The following is a 12,936-nucleotide window of genomic DNA, read 5'->3' as shown; positions in this document are numbered from 1 at the left end:
TGGCTGGAGTGCCAATCCCATCACCAACCCCCAAGTTTTCCCTGCAAGTTGGAAGCGTTTACCCAAGGTTTCTACCTAATTACAAGTACACAGCACAGCTGCATCCATTTACATCAGGGCATGGACTGATGGTTCAAGTTCCTAGATTAACTGCCAAAAGTGGCACCTGATAAGTATCTACTTTAACTGTGAAAATGTTAAGCATGCTTAAAATCTGCGTGTTAAATTTATAAGTTTCGCACACTTTAGGCAAATTTTCAAAAATTCTTTAAGAATGTCAAAAGAATCCTCCCCAAGAGGATACAATATCATATATCCAAAATAATAATTTAAGCAGTCAGTAAAAAGAAGAAACCATTTTAATATGAATAAATGAAGCAGTGTCACGCACACATGTGCATGGGGGACAGCTTAAGGGCCTAGATAACTGCAATTTCACGCTGGGACACCACGGGGTGCTGTTTGACTGATGCATTTTCTATTCCCCTCTCTGCAGACCAGAAGACTAACAGCAATAACATCTCTGACGCCACTTCCGGTGTCTACCTGCCTGGACCAACCTCTTCCTGCCAGGAGCACGTAAGACTGGAAGCTCTGCCATCTTGAGCAGTCTACTTTGAGACTCGCATCAATACAACATTTTCTTTTGCTTTTTTAATGCATTTGAACCAACATTTTGTTTTTGTTATACTGTACAGGGCTAACCTTTGGGTGCCCCAGAGATTTATGATCTTTGTCTCTTTCGTTACACAGATTTAAACTGTTATACATTTGTACCACAAGAACTTATTTAGATATTCTCCAGTTATTAGTAAACATGTACACAGCTATACTGATTTAACAAGTATTAATTCAATATTCAGAATTTACAAAATCTGCTAAATAGATGAATAAGGAAGCATCAGAAAGCTAAACGAAATAAAACACAAGTCTAAAGCATGTGAATCAGGGGTGAACAAATTGGTAGTCCAGATACATGGGACTACCAGTTTTTAATTCTGGATAACCAACTACAGACTCATGAAGTCTAGTAGATTACCAGATGTTTTGAATCTTTGGTCCATGTAATATTTTTCTGATCAAAAACAATTTTATAGAAACAAATGACCCAATTCATCATTTACAATATGATCTAAAATTTGGCATTGCTTTTAAAAACAGCCTATTAGAGAGAACCAGACTGCCATCTAAAGCCTGGTTAATGCTTGATGCATCCGCACTGTTGGAAGGGCTGCACATCAAAAATGTCAGACACAGTGAAATATGCTGGGTTTTCCAGGATGGCAATTGTGTTTATACTGTGATACAAGAGTGCTATGCACTTGCAGGTAACTATCCAACCCGTATATAAAGCTGGGCTACTTCCAGGAAGTGTTCCTGAACTACCAGGTTTACAAAGTTGGTAGCCAAGCAGACTAGATAGACAGACAGAACTTTATTATACTATTCATTTAAAATTTGTCCGCCCCTATTAACGTATACATTTTTATAGCTTCACCAACAATAAAATTTTCTTTTTCCATAAATTATTATCACCAATTCACAATACTTTATTAATATAAGAATGGTAATTAGTTTACCTGTGCGGGTCTTTTGAAACTGGTAGAATATACACACATTCCCTCTTGGTGAAAGTGTTTTCTATCCAGGATTTCTGGGACTGCAAAAAGAATCAAACACAACATTACTTTTTCCCATATAATGCAAGGAATACATGATCTGATTGCTCTCCATTAGCTACTTAAATCTAAGTCACTTTGAAAATTTTAAATTGTTAACTAGCAAAAATGATCAAATGATCCAATTTAAAACAAAACACAGTAATGATTATTTTTGACTGCCACACAGTTCAGGCTATTTGGAAAGCACATTTAACTTTTTCATGAACACAGGTAATATTCTACAGTATCTTTTCACATTTATAAAAGTATTCTACAGTATGTGTTGTTTTTATGCACACTAAATAAAGTACATACTAGTTATGTATCAAAATAACCACCACCACAAGACAATATGAAATTGTTAACATACTGTCATTGCCGTTTAGACTGTACATTAGCAAGTTGAACTAACACATTAGTCCCATGTTCATCTAAATATTGTACAAAGTGAGAGGGTAGTATGTTCAACAAGAATTCTTTGCACTTGTACAGGACCAAAGACTAGGTGAAACTGCAGTGGATTAATGTCATGAGGTTCTTTAACCCGCATTACAGCCTTCACTAAAAGAATTTTTAATTAAGTTTAAGCAGCTAAAGCATTTAGTTCTTCAGCTGCTCTGAACAAAATCACAAAGACTCAGTAAGACCCTTTAAGTGGAAAACAAATTAGACCTAAAGAACGCCATGAAAAATGACTTCAAAAGTAACTTTGAGACCTAGTGGTCTTGATGGACATTTAGCAGTTTTTAAAAGGAGTCATTTATTTAAAATGAAGGGAAAAGTAACAAAGCAATATTTTAATCTGTCATTCATTCAAGCAGAATATTGTTGAAGGGTTACTTTAGTTATTCCCAATTTTAAACTTTGAAGAATGAATGCCTACAATGGAGTTTATATAGTCTTACTGTCATGTGTGCTTTGCAGTATTCCTATAATTGATTTTTTTCCATTCTTATTTATCATTATTCTTTTTACAGGAATGTTTCAAATGTTTTGTCACTTATTTGAAACCACAGGGTGTTTTAAATTTAAAATGCTCAGTCAGTGTATATGTACTATGATTACTAAGCCAAACTATCAAGTCAGGTGAGGTTGTTGGGAGCATGCACTGATACAGCAAGTCGCCGCACCCACCACACAATGAAACAACTCGGGATCCTGGTTGGCAACTCCCCAGGCAGCCACGCGGTCCAGTCCTACTCTCTGGAAATGACCCTCCATCTGCCACAGCCAGGTGTTACTTAGACGTCCCATTGGCCTGCTCCAGCCACTCAGGTTCCCAACAACGAGGATCCTGCAAGCCGGATCACCCTTGGGTAATCACGCCACATGGCCGTAGTGCTGTAACTGATGCTACCTCACAATGCAGGTAATGTGCCTCATTCGGAACTCCATGAGCAACTGCTCATTCGACACAAAGTCAAACCAGTGGTACCCAAGGATTCTCTGAAGAGACACAGTACCAAAGGAGTCCAGTCTTAGGTCACTGGATAGCGTCCATGTCTCGCAACCATATAGTAAGACAGGAAGCACCAGGACTCTAAAGACTTGGACCTCTTTCCAGCGACCTTATGACCCCTCATGCTCTCCTAATCAGTCTACCGACTTCATAGGAAGAGTCACCAAAGACATGAACGTCACTGCTAAGGTAAGTAAACCTCTCAACAAGGTCAACATTCTCTCCGCAGACAGACACACTGCTGATGGTTGTGCCTAAGAGCTCATTTAAGGTCCGGCTCTTGGTTTTTATCCAATACACTTACAAGCTCAGGCACTCAGACTCCTCACTCAGTCTCTCGAGAGCCCTGATCAGAGCCTCATTTGACTCTGCGAAGATCACATCATCATCTGCAAAGTCAAAATCAGTGAATCTTTCTTCACCAACAGATACTCCACAGCCGCTGGACTCCATAACCTTGCCCAATACCTAGTCCATGCAAGCACTGAACAGAGTAGTAGCAAGAACACACCGCTGACGAACCCCAGAATCAACTGGGAAAAATACAGAGGTTCTGCCTCCACTCTGCACAACACAAACAGTACCAATGTACAAGATGGCCATGATATCCAGCAACCTCGAGGGGATACCGCAAAGTCTCAGGATGTCCCACAGGGCTGCTCAATCAATGGAGTCGAATACTTTACGAAAAATGTACAAGACAAAGGCTGCAAAGAAACTCTGCCAATAGTCGCGTTTACGTTCCATGTGAACCCTAAGTGCCAGGGTGCGGTCGATGGTAGACTTATCAGGAATAAAACCAGACTGCTCCGGTTGCTGGTAGGTGAGCAAGTCATGACAAATCCTATTGAGGATGATCCTAGCAAGGACCTTACCGCACTGAGAGCAGCATTATCGACCCTTGGTTGCCGCAATCCAGGGGATCATCTTTCCAGATAGAGATGACAAGTCCCGTTTTCCAGTAAGTTGGGATGACAACCATCTCCCAAATGGAAGCAAAGATTGCTTGCAATGCCACGAGGACAGCCTTACCACCAGCCTGGAGAAGTTCACCCCGGATACCACAGATCCCTGCAACCTTTCCTACCCTCGGCTGGTTCACCACCTATGCAATCTCAGTGTGATTGGGTGGTTCACAGCTAAGTGGAGGATCGGCCTCAAGAACCGTGGACCCAGAGATATCCAATGTCCTGGCCAGAGGTTCAGCTTTGAACCCACAAACTACGTGCAAACTCGAAAGAAAAAAAAGTGCACTTCCACATCATTAGCCTATAAAGGAAGGTTTCAGATTGCCTGTTTCATTAAAGGAACAACCCATCCTCAACATTTTTTTCCCCTGAAAATGTGCTCATGTACTTCAATATTGATGTGAGCCGACACATCAGTGCTTTAGGTTGTAGTTGGAGTTATTTTTTTAACAAGTTGTAATCTAATTGGTCTATGTGCATTACTCTAATAAAGTAATAAATACACAAAGCTACAAGCTACTCCAACTGTTCTCTCTGGTGGTGTCATTGATCAGGACCACTGGGGATGGGGGGGTGGGGAGCAGGGGCTTACAGTGCCCTATGAAAATGTACTTAATCACCAAGTGTGCATGCACATCTGAATGAAACAGTCATTGTACAGTGAAAGGAAACCCTTGCAATCCTTGGGGAAAATGTTTTTAATAATCATGTACATAATACCTTTTAGGCGGCATGGTGGTGCAGTGGGTAGCGCTGCTGCCTCGCAGTTGGGAGACCTGGGTTCGCTTCCCGGGTCCTCCCTGCGTGGAGTTTGCATGTTCACCGGGTGCTCCAGTTTCCTCCCACAGTCCAAAGACATGCAGGTTAGGTGGATTGGCGATTCTAAATTGGCCCTAGTGTGTGCTTGGTGTGTGGGTGTGTTTGTGTGTGTCCTGCGGTGGGTTGGCACCCTGCCCGGGATTGGTTCCTGCCTTGTGCCCTGTGTTGGCTGGGATTGGCTCCAGCGGGTTGGAAAATGGATGGATGGAACGTACCTTTTAAATCAGAAAAATTATGAAGAGAGTCCATATTTAAATTCTGTATAGCAAATTAATAATTTGATTTGAAAACAGATCATAAATAAAAACCCGGCCACCACTCTCTGCCCTTAATAATATACAAAAATTAGCAGAATTCCAACTAATGACTTGGCTAATATGCCATGCAAGGACTGAAAACCACGGAAAATGGTCTGGTAGTCCTTAGGTACTGTAGGTAATGCAAAGGCTTTACATTTTTTTGTTTTTTAAACAGTATATTAAGAAAAGAGTTTCAGAGTCTGAGCAGGCATTTTTAACAATGCAGTCACATGAATGATGGTGAATGGGACTTTGATGTAAATACATCAGGAAATACTAGCTGAACACACACACACGCATAGATTACAAAAAATGCTAGGCCATCTAGTAGCTCCACAAAGGGTACTCCTTTAGAGCTTTACCTTGAAAATGAGTCGGTTAAATCTTTCAACAAATCTTCACTCAAACTTAAACGTGAATAGCTCTTTAGAATAGTAATGGAGAAAAAAAAGCAAAGGACAACTGAATTCAAGAGCTTAAATAAGCAAATACAGTGAGAAATACTTTTTGCCCAGCACAACATTTGAGTGCAACATGAATTTGCCTAAATAACTGGGATAAATGCACTTTTGGCAGAGAGCGTTCTGTTGCTTTTTTCCCCAAGCTAATGAAGATTTTATGATAATACAAGGTTCCTTCAATGAAAAATTTAAAGCTACACTGACTAAAATTAGAAAAGATAGGATAATAATTAAACAGAAGTACTGGTCGTTTAACATACAGTACTTCAGAAAAACGTATCCATAAAGGGGCACAATAATGTAAGAGAGGCTTGTGCTAGCACAACAAGGGAATGCACACTTTAAAATGCTTTGAGCACGGGCAAGTGCTATATAAATAAACTGTATTATTACCTTGCAGCCATCAGTCATTTCTTTCAAAACAATTACTGCTTTGGATCTTGATTTACTAATTCTTGAGTACTTGAGTACTCAGCAGTTTTCTGATTAAATGATTTCACCTGTTGCTATCACATACAAAAGCACCCTGTAACCGTGTACACCTGCTGGCCACTACAGTACTAAAGTTACGCCCTTCTCAACTCAAGATTCTAAAGTCACCTGCAGTGAGCTACTATAATTTCCATTTTTTACACATCTTCTGTTTTAGTCTTAAATGACAGTTAATGTCAGTAACATCTTCCTGAACACTACATTCTGATCCAACTTTCGCACAGTGACCTGGTCAGCAGCTGAACCAAGTCTCTGGGAAGTCACTGGGAGCTACGAGTATGAAAAACGGTTTTCTAAAATTATAAAATGAAAAGGTTAGATTTGGTCACAAATGTTTCAGACTTGTCATCTACTGTACTTCGGTCTAAAAATAAAATGATCAACAAATTGATATGTTATTATTCTAAGTAGCAGTCAAATCGTGTTTAAAATCAAGGCTCATAATTATAAATTGGAATATTTACTGCATTCTTAAAATTTAAAATCAAAAATCAACTGTATACTGAAAGGAATAAATGATCATATGTTCTGTGATTGATGTGTGGTCTTGGAACCCACTTTACCAGAGACAAGCATAATCAAATAATGTCTATTGATATATACACATCGGCACAAGGTGCTCGCCCATCCATCTAATTTTAATTATAAAAATCCCTGATTCAAACTATTTTAATCCTGGGTGGCAGGATTTCCCAGTAAGGGGCCAAAGCATTGGTCCATTATAAGCACTGACCCGCCACCATTCCCTCACTGTGTGACCGTGAGCCAGTTGCTTAAGCTACCATTTTCAGCAGCAACAGAATAATTTTCCATGGCCTAGAATCTTACTTCTCATGCCTAGGTTTCTCTCATGGCAGATGTTTTTTGCAAATTAAAAAAAAAATTTGCAAAGGTTAGGTATTACTATTTAGATTAGATAAAACTTGCTTGATAAATAAAAGGGAAAAATTACAGACATCTGAAGGTTTATGCACATAAATAAAAAAAAGCCACAAAACACAAACTCTTAGAAATTAAAACAGTCAACACATTTTTTCTTTAATTTCTTGCTATCCATCACCATGTACCTCCAAAACACAAAATTTCAGAACTGATGAACTCACTACTGGCAATCATAAAGAGACTTACAAATTACTTGAATTTGGTTGTAATGTAATTTACATTCACCTTTTTTGGGGATTCTTCCACTTCTAACTTTTATTACTTCTGTACTTCTTATTGTATGTTTTGTTTATTTATAAAACACTTTAAGCTACACTTTAGTATGAAAATTTGCTAAATATAAATGTTGTGGTTGCAGAAGTCACAAAGTTAAATGCCTTCCTCAGTGCACATGTTCGCAGAAATAAAAGAGTGGAACAAAAGATTTTACCTGAAAGTGAACAAATCCAGCTTCAAACCACCAAGAACAATGAAACATCTCTGACACATTTGGATCATTTCCTAAAGAGTTAAAGCTGTTCCACTCTACTCTAACATTCCTTTTGAGCTATGCACAGTCTTGCTCAACAGTTAACAGAGCGAGCATCAGCTGAAACTGCTTGATTACGCTGAAAGGTAAACTCTGGGTTTAGTTAAATGAGGCAGGTTAGCTAGTATGGTGATGAGAGGGATGTGAAATAATGAAAATTCACTGCACAAAACATATATAAACACATAATTGCATTAAAGTATTATTATTTTTTTTTAACTTTATGCATGACTTAACAATAGCCACTAGTCTTCAGAAGTAAAATCTATTAAGAGAACAAAAGAATTCCAAGTAAAACTTCTTAAACGGGCACATGAAAAAACAAAGACATCTTTCAATGCTACTTTGACAGAACTGGGAGACTATATATCTGAATTCATACAGAAAAAGCAGAAAAGCAGTGTGGTCTTCAAGATTTGGCCAGAATTCCTCCAAACCATAGTAAGAGGCTATAACTCAAACAGAAAACAATTACTTCAAGTCAAGTCAGCTAAAGATGGCTCTTCAAGTACTAAATCATTGAGTGTGCATGCTTTTACATACACAAGTCTGCACGGTGGTGTTCTGTTATTCACCAGACAAATCAAATCTTCTGTTTTGTTGGTCACCTCGTGGGTAGATTCATTAGTTTTGTTTTTTTAGACCCTATTAAGGACAGACTTGCTAGTTGTGCGTTAAGCATAATTAAAAAAAATTAATTCCATGACTGATTGTTGTGCCTTTAACAGTTTGTTTTCCAATACAGTACAATTTATCATCTGAAGACAGTGTCTCTGGGGCCCCCTGGCTTTGCCTGATATTGTAGCCAACAATTGTAGAGTCTTCTCTTTGAGGTGTAATTGTGCAGCACTCTCCATGTGGTATACAAGATAGAGCTAAATGGGCCCATTTTTCATATATGCCCAGTTCTTCCAAGTACATACTTTATGATAAACTCTACGCGTGATTTGAAAAGATTGCTCCCCAGGTAATTACTTTACTAAGTGAAAATTATCGTATTGCATTGGAAAATGTTTGCATAACTCTCTTAAAAAGGCAATAAATGAAATGTAAAACAAATGTAACACTCAATGTGTCCATTCAGAAGTGAGTAATTCTATTGTGTATAAAAAAAAAAAAGTTGAGATTGGACATACATTAAATAAATGCACATTCAAAATGTTTCCACAGCGCTGTGCTTAGATTGTAAATGTAAATATACCATTAATATAGGACTGTGAAGGTGCTGGTTATTAAACATTAAGTATCACAGATGATCCTTGCCTGTATGAAACAAAGTGGACTAATAAGGAGAGGATGCTGCAGACTGAGCATAAGAGAGTTGTGTAAATGACGGGACAGACTGGAAAAAGTTTACACTTTTATTTGCCGAGGGGCTTGTTGTGTACTAGTGAAGTACATTTTCAAAAAATGTAAGTGATGCCCACTGGGAGCAAAATACTACCCTACTATGGCCTGTGCTAAATACATACCCTGTTTGTCCTGCACCAGTCCCTAGCCCCCCAATATTTGGGTTAGGAGGAAGACAGGTCTTTAGACTTTAACAGGCATTCAGTCGTAGAGGACCCTCCCTTATTAAAATATACCAAAATATTAACCAAAAGAAACATTGGTGGCCGGAAGGTCCAAATGGACAACGTTCATTAGAGTAGATCTGATCATTAATTAACTTTCTGGCTACCCAATGGGCAAGAAACCGCACTATAGTATTTTTACAAATATTTTCTGAAATACTCTATAGAATAATGTTTTATATGCAACTGATATGCTGTCTACTGTAACTGCTAGACAAACGTTCACATTTTTACCATGATGAAGAATTTTTCCATTATGCTTTACATTCTGGGCATATACGTTTATTTGCCATTTGTACTATAAGGCTAGTTTGTGCAAAATACTTAAAACATTTTTAGTTCATTCATGATTTCCTAACACATTGGCCACCCACGTGGTTCTATTGCACCCATCACATGTACAACTGTATGAAAATTCTACACACACACACACACACACACACACTAGTTGTAAACAGAGAACAGAACAAGTAGCCTTCCTTCTGAAAAATACAGTGGTACAATTTGTAATAAAAGTGGTGCTTTCCACCTTCACTTTGAATCCATAAATATACTTTTGAAATTTGTAAAATAAACATTTTGTGAAGCCACCAGTCTTGACATTATGAAGAGAATATATATATAAGTAAAAAAAGTGAAAATAATATATATAAGAAATGTGAAATGGAGATGAAGTTTGAATATGAACAAATCGTAAGAAAAAAGCTTTTTTTATTGATTTGAGTACAAATTCTAGTGCTATAGCAGATGACATACAAAAACTACTCAGGATGCACTCAAGATAGAATAGTACAATTTAGCATAAATATTCTCCTAACCTAATTAAATCTAATGTTTGAAAATGGCAGAAAAAACACAGTCTAGCTATAGGTTATATTGGAAATCACAGATGATGTGACAAGCATACATTTAGTATAGAGGTTTCTACAATAAGTTTTGTACATTCAAACTGTCAACTGGGCATTATAGTTAAATATTAGTGGCAATAGTGGAAGGAGCTTCAAACCTTATACCAATAATGTAATAAATACCAATCTATCATCATCCTTTCATGTTAAACCTTTGTACATAATATTCAATGGTGCAAAGCACAGTAATATTTTTGCTTCCTAACATACAAACTGGTAACCAAAAAAAAAACACAAGAAAATAAATGTGTGCTAACTTGGAGAAATTAAGGTTATATCACATATTATGCATCCAAGTGCACCTCAGGATGTGTATAACAGTAGTAACAACTACAGCTATGCTGATCCTCATTTTAAGTGTAAGGTTCTCATTTCTTAGTTTGCTCCTCTTTACCATCACTTCATTATATTCTCTGTCATCTCTTGCATGCTTATAAATGTACTATATTATTTTCTGAATGACTTTTTATTTTAGTTTCTTTGAAATTGATTTTGCATTGTGAAGCATTTTGTGATGTTAAACTACTGATACACTACAGGAAACTGTTTACCATTTTTGTTTAAGTGCAGCTTTTAGAAAATTCATTCCTATATCTTCAGGTTCACAAAGCAGGTTTAGACAACAAGGCTGTAACCACCAAAATGGTAGAAAGCTGTCTCTGCCTGCTGTGACAGTATGACCTAAATGTAATTCAAGGACTTTACAAGGAAATTCTCCTTACTGTTCAAAACTAAATAATGTACTGCAATTAAATGTAATTAGTGTCATACACACAAAGTAAGATCCAATGGGCAGTGTTACCGAGGTAATATAGAAACCACAACAGAAATATTATAAGGAAAAGAAAATAAATTAAACTAATTATCACCTTCCACCTTAATTTTACAAACAAGCACTTGTTTGAGGTGTCTGGCTCAATAACGGGTTTCCTTAATTGACTCCAAGCTCAGAAAAAGAGCTCCACTACCAGCTCTATATTGTGTTAGAGCTTCACAGCTTTTCTTGTTTTGAAACCTCACTGAAATAAATGATCCAGAAAGACTCTACAGCATAATTAGCCACAAGACAAGACTCAGTAGCGGGAAGCGTTACTGCCCATGATATAACATACTCACTCTCACAAAGCACACACACTATCAGTACCTGGAGCACTCTAGCAGCAGCAGACTGAATTAAATTATTCAAGATACTGGAATTAACCAAACAATACAGACGTGGCACCAACAATACACTGTTATGTGGTGCTCTTCAAATTTACACATTATTACAGGACTCTGGGAGTTGAATAGACTACCAAATGCAAATCCAATAAAAAAATGCAAAAATTCAAACACAAAAATATTGGTTACTAAACACAACATGATAAAGTCAGGGTAAGAAACAGCAAGTGAAATCCTGGAGACAAAAAACAATCCTTATAAGTTTTGATCAATTCATTTTTAAGCCCATTTCATCCAGTACAGACGTAAAAGAAGGTTGGAGCCAATTTCTGAAGTATCAGGTGCAAAGCAGGAATCAACCATAGATGGTGTTAACTGTTACTGGGACACACATTAGCCCTTGCCAGGCCAATTTACACTCAAATACCAACTTAACAGCTATGTCTTTAGATGTGGGTGGAAACCAAATAATTTGAAAAAGAATGAAAACACAAAGATTCTATGAAAACAAGGATCAGACCTTCATGTGAACACCCAAACTTTGAGCTTTGAAGCAGAAAGCATGTTTTTGTAAATTTGTATTGCAGGATGCACTTATGAATAAGAACATAAGGAATTTGTCAAATGAGAGGAGACAATTTATAGTTGTTTAGCTAAGCTGTCCTAATCTCATATATAGGCACTTCTTAAAGGTTGTCAAGATTTCTGCTTCATCTCCACGATTTTGTAGTTTGTTACAGATTCCCGCAAGTTTTTTGAATGAAGTGCATCCTGCCTTTGGTCTTAAGTGCACTTCACCTTAATTTCCGTTTATGTTCTCGAGTATGTGTTTCCTTCTTCGCTGAAAGAATTCTGCTGGATCTACTTTATCATTGCCTTTAATTATTTTGAAGATCTGTATTAGGACCCCCACACAGCCTCCTCTACTTGAGACTAAAGAGGATTTATTCTCCAAGTCTGTCAGAGTAGGACATGTCCTTAAGTCCTGGGATGCACCTGGTTACCTACACCAGACCAGAAAAAAAAATTTACATTAAGGGAATATCCCACAAAGGCAAGCTATCCAGATATCATTGCCATTCTAACACTAGAAAACATACTGTTAGACTGCTTTGTGATTTTGACCAAAAATAAAATTATTAAAAATGAAAACAAAATTTTGTATTTCATTTTGTATTTTCTAGGATCCATTTTCACTATTTTCTTCCTTTCGCAGATGCAGGTTGATTGAATCTTACTCTTTCTGCGTCACTTTACATCTGACATTAAGCATCTGGCAAAAAAAGCGAACTTTGACATTCAAAATGACTGCTCACTACACTGCCATTTTACACGACAGCTACTAGAAAATAAACTCAATGTAGGAGCCAGTGTATTTTAAAGAGAAATTCATCCACCACTGCACAGAAAGACAAAGATGTCCAAGTAAATTTTAATCATAATAATTTTTCCTATCACCTTCCTATACTGATTTAATGAATAACCTGTCTCCAGTATACACCAAGATCATTTCATTGATATAAACAGAAATGAGATGTTTCTTCATGTGAAATTAAAATACAAATACATGTTCAAGAAAAATGTCCATGTAAAAAAGGAAAAAAAAATCTCTGATAACTCGTGTTGCAGAATCCCCATGTTGGATATCCTATGGTCATAACAT

General features: G+C 37.3%; 1 protein-coding gene across 2 annotated transcripts in view; it reads right to left on the bottom strand.

The window, feature by feature from the left end:
* Positions 1-12,936, bottom strand: part of trpm7 (transient receptor potential cation channel, subfamily M, member 7) — a 119,615-nt gene that overhangs the window by 73,966 nt on the left and 32,713 nt on the right. For both annotated transcript variants that reach the window (XR_007933720.1, XM_051920263.1), the window contains exon 2: positions 1,581-1,660. Coding sequence is in view for 1 of the 2 variants with exons in the window: in XM_051920263.1 (XP_051776223.1) it covers positions 1,581-1,660 (80 nt within the window). In the remaining variant the exon portion in view is untranslated. The remainder of the gene's footprint in view (positions 1-1,580; positions 1,661-12,936) is intronic.

The sequence above is a fragment of the Erpetoichthys calabaricus genome, chromosome 17, assembly GCF_900747795.2.
Source record: "Erpetoichthys calabaricus chromosome 17, fErpCal1.3, whole genome shotgun sequence".
In the NCBI taxonomy this organism is placed as follows: Eukaryota; Metazoa; Chordata; class Cladistia; order Polypteriformes; family Polypteridae; genus Erpetoichthys; species Erpetoichthys calabaricus.
This window is presented reverse-complemented; position numbering and strand designations above follow the sequence as displayed.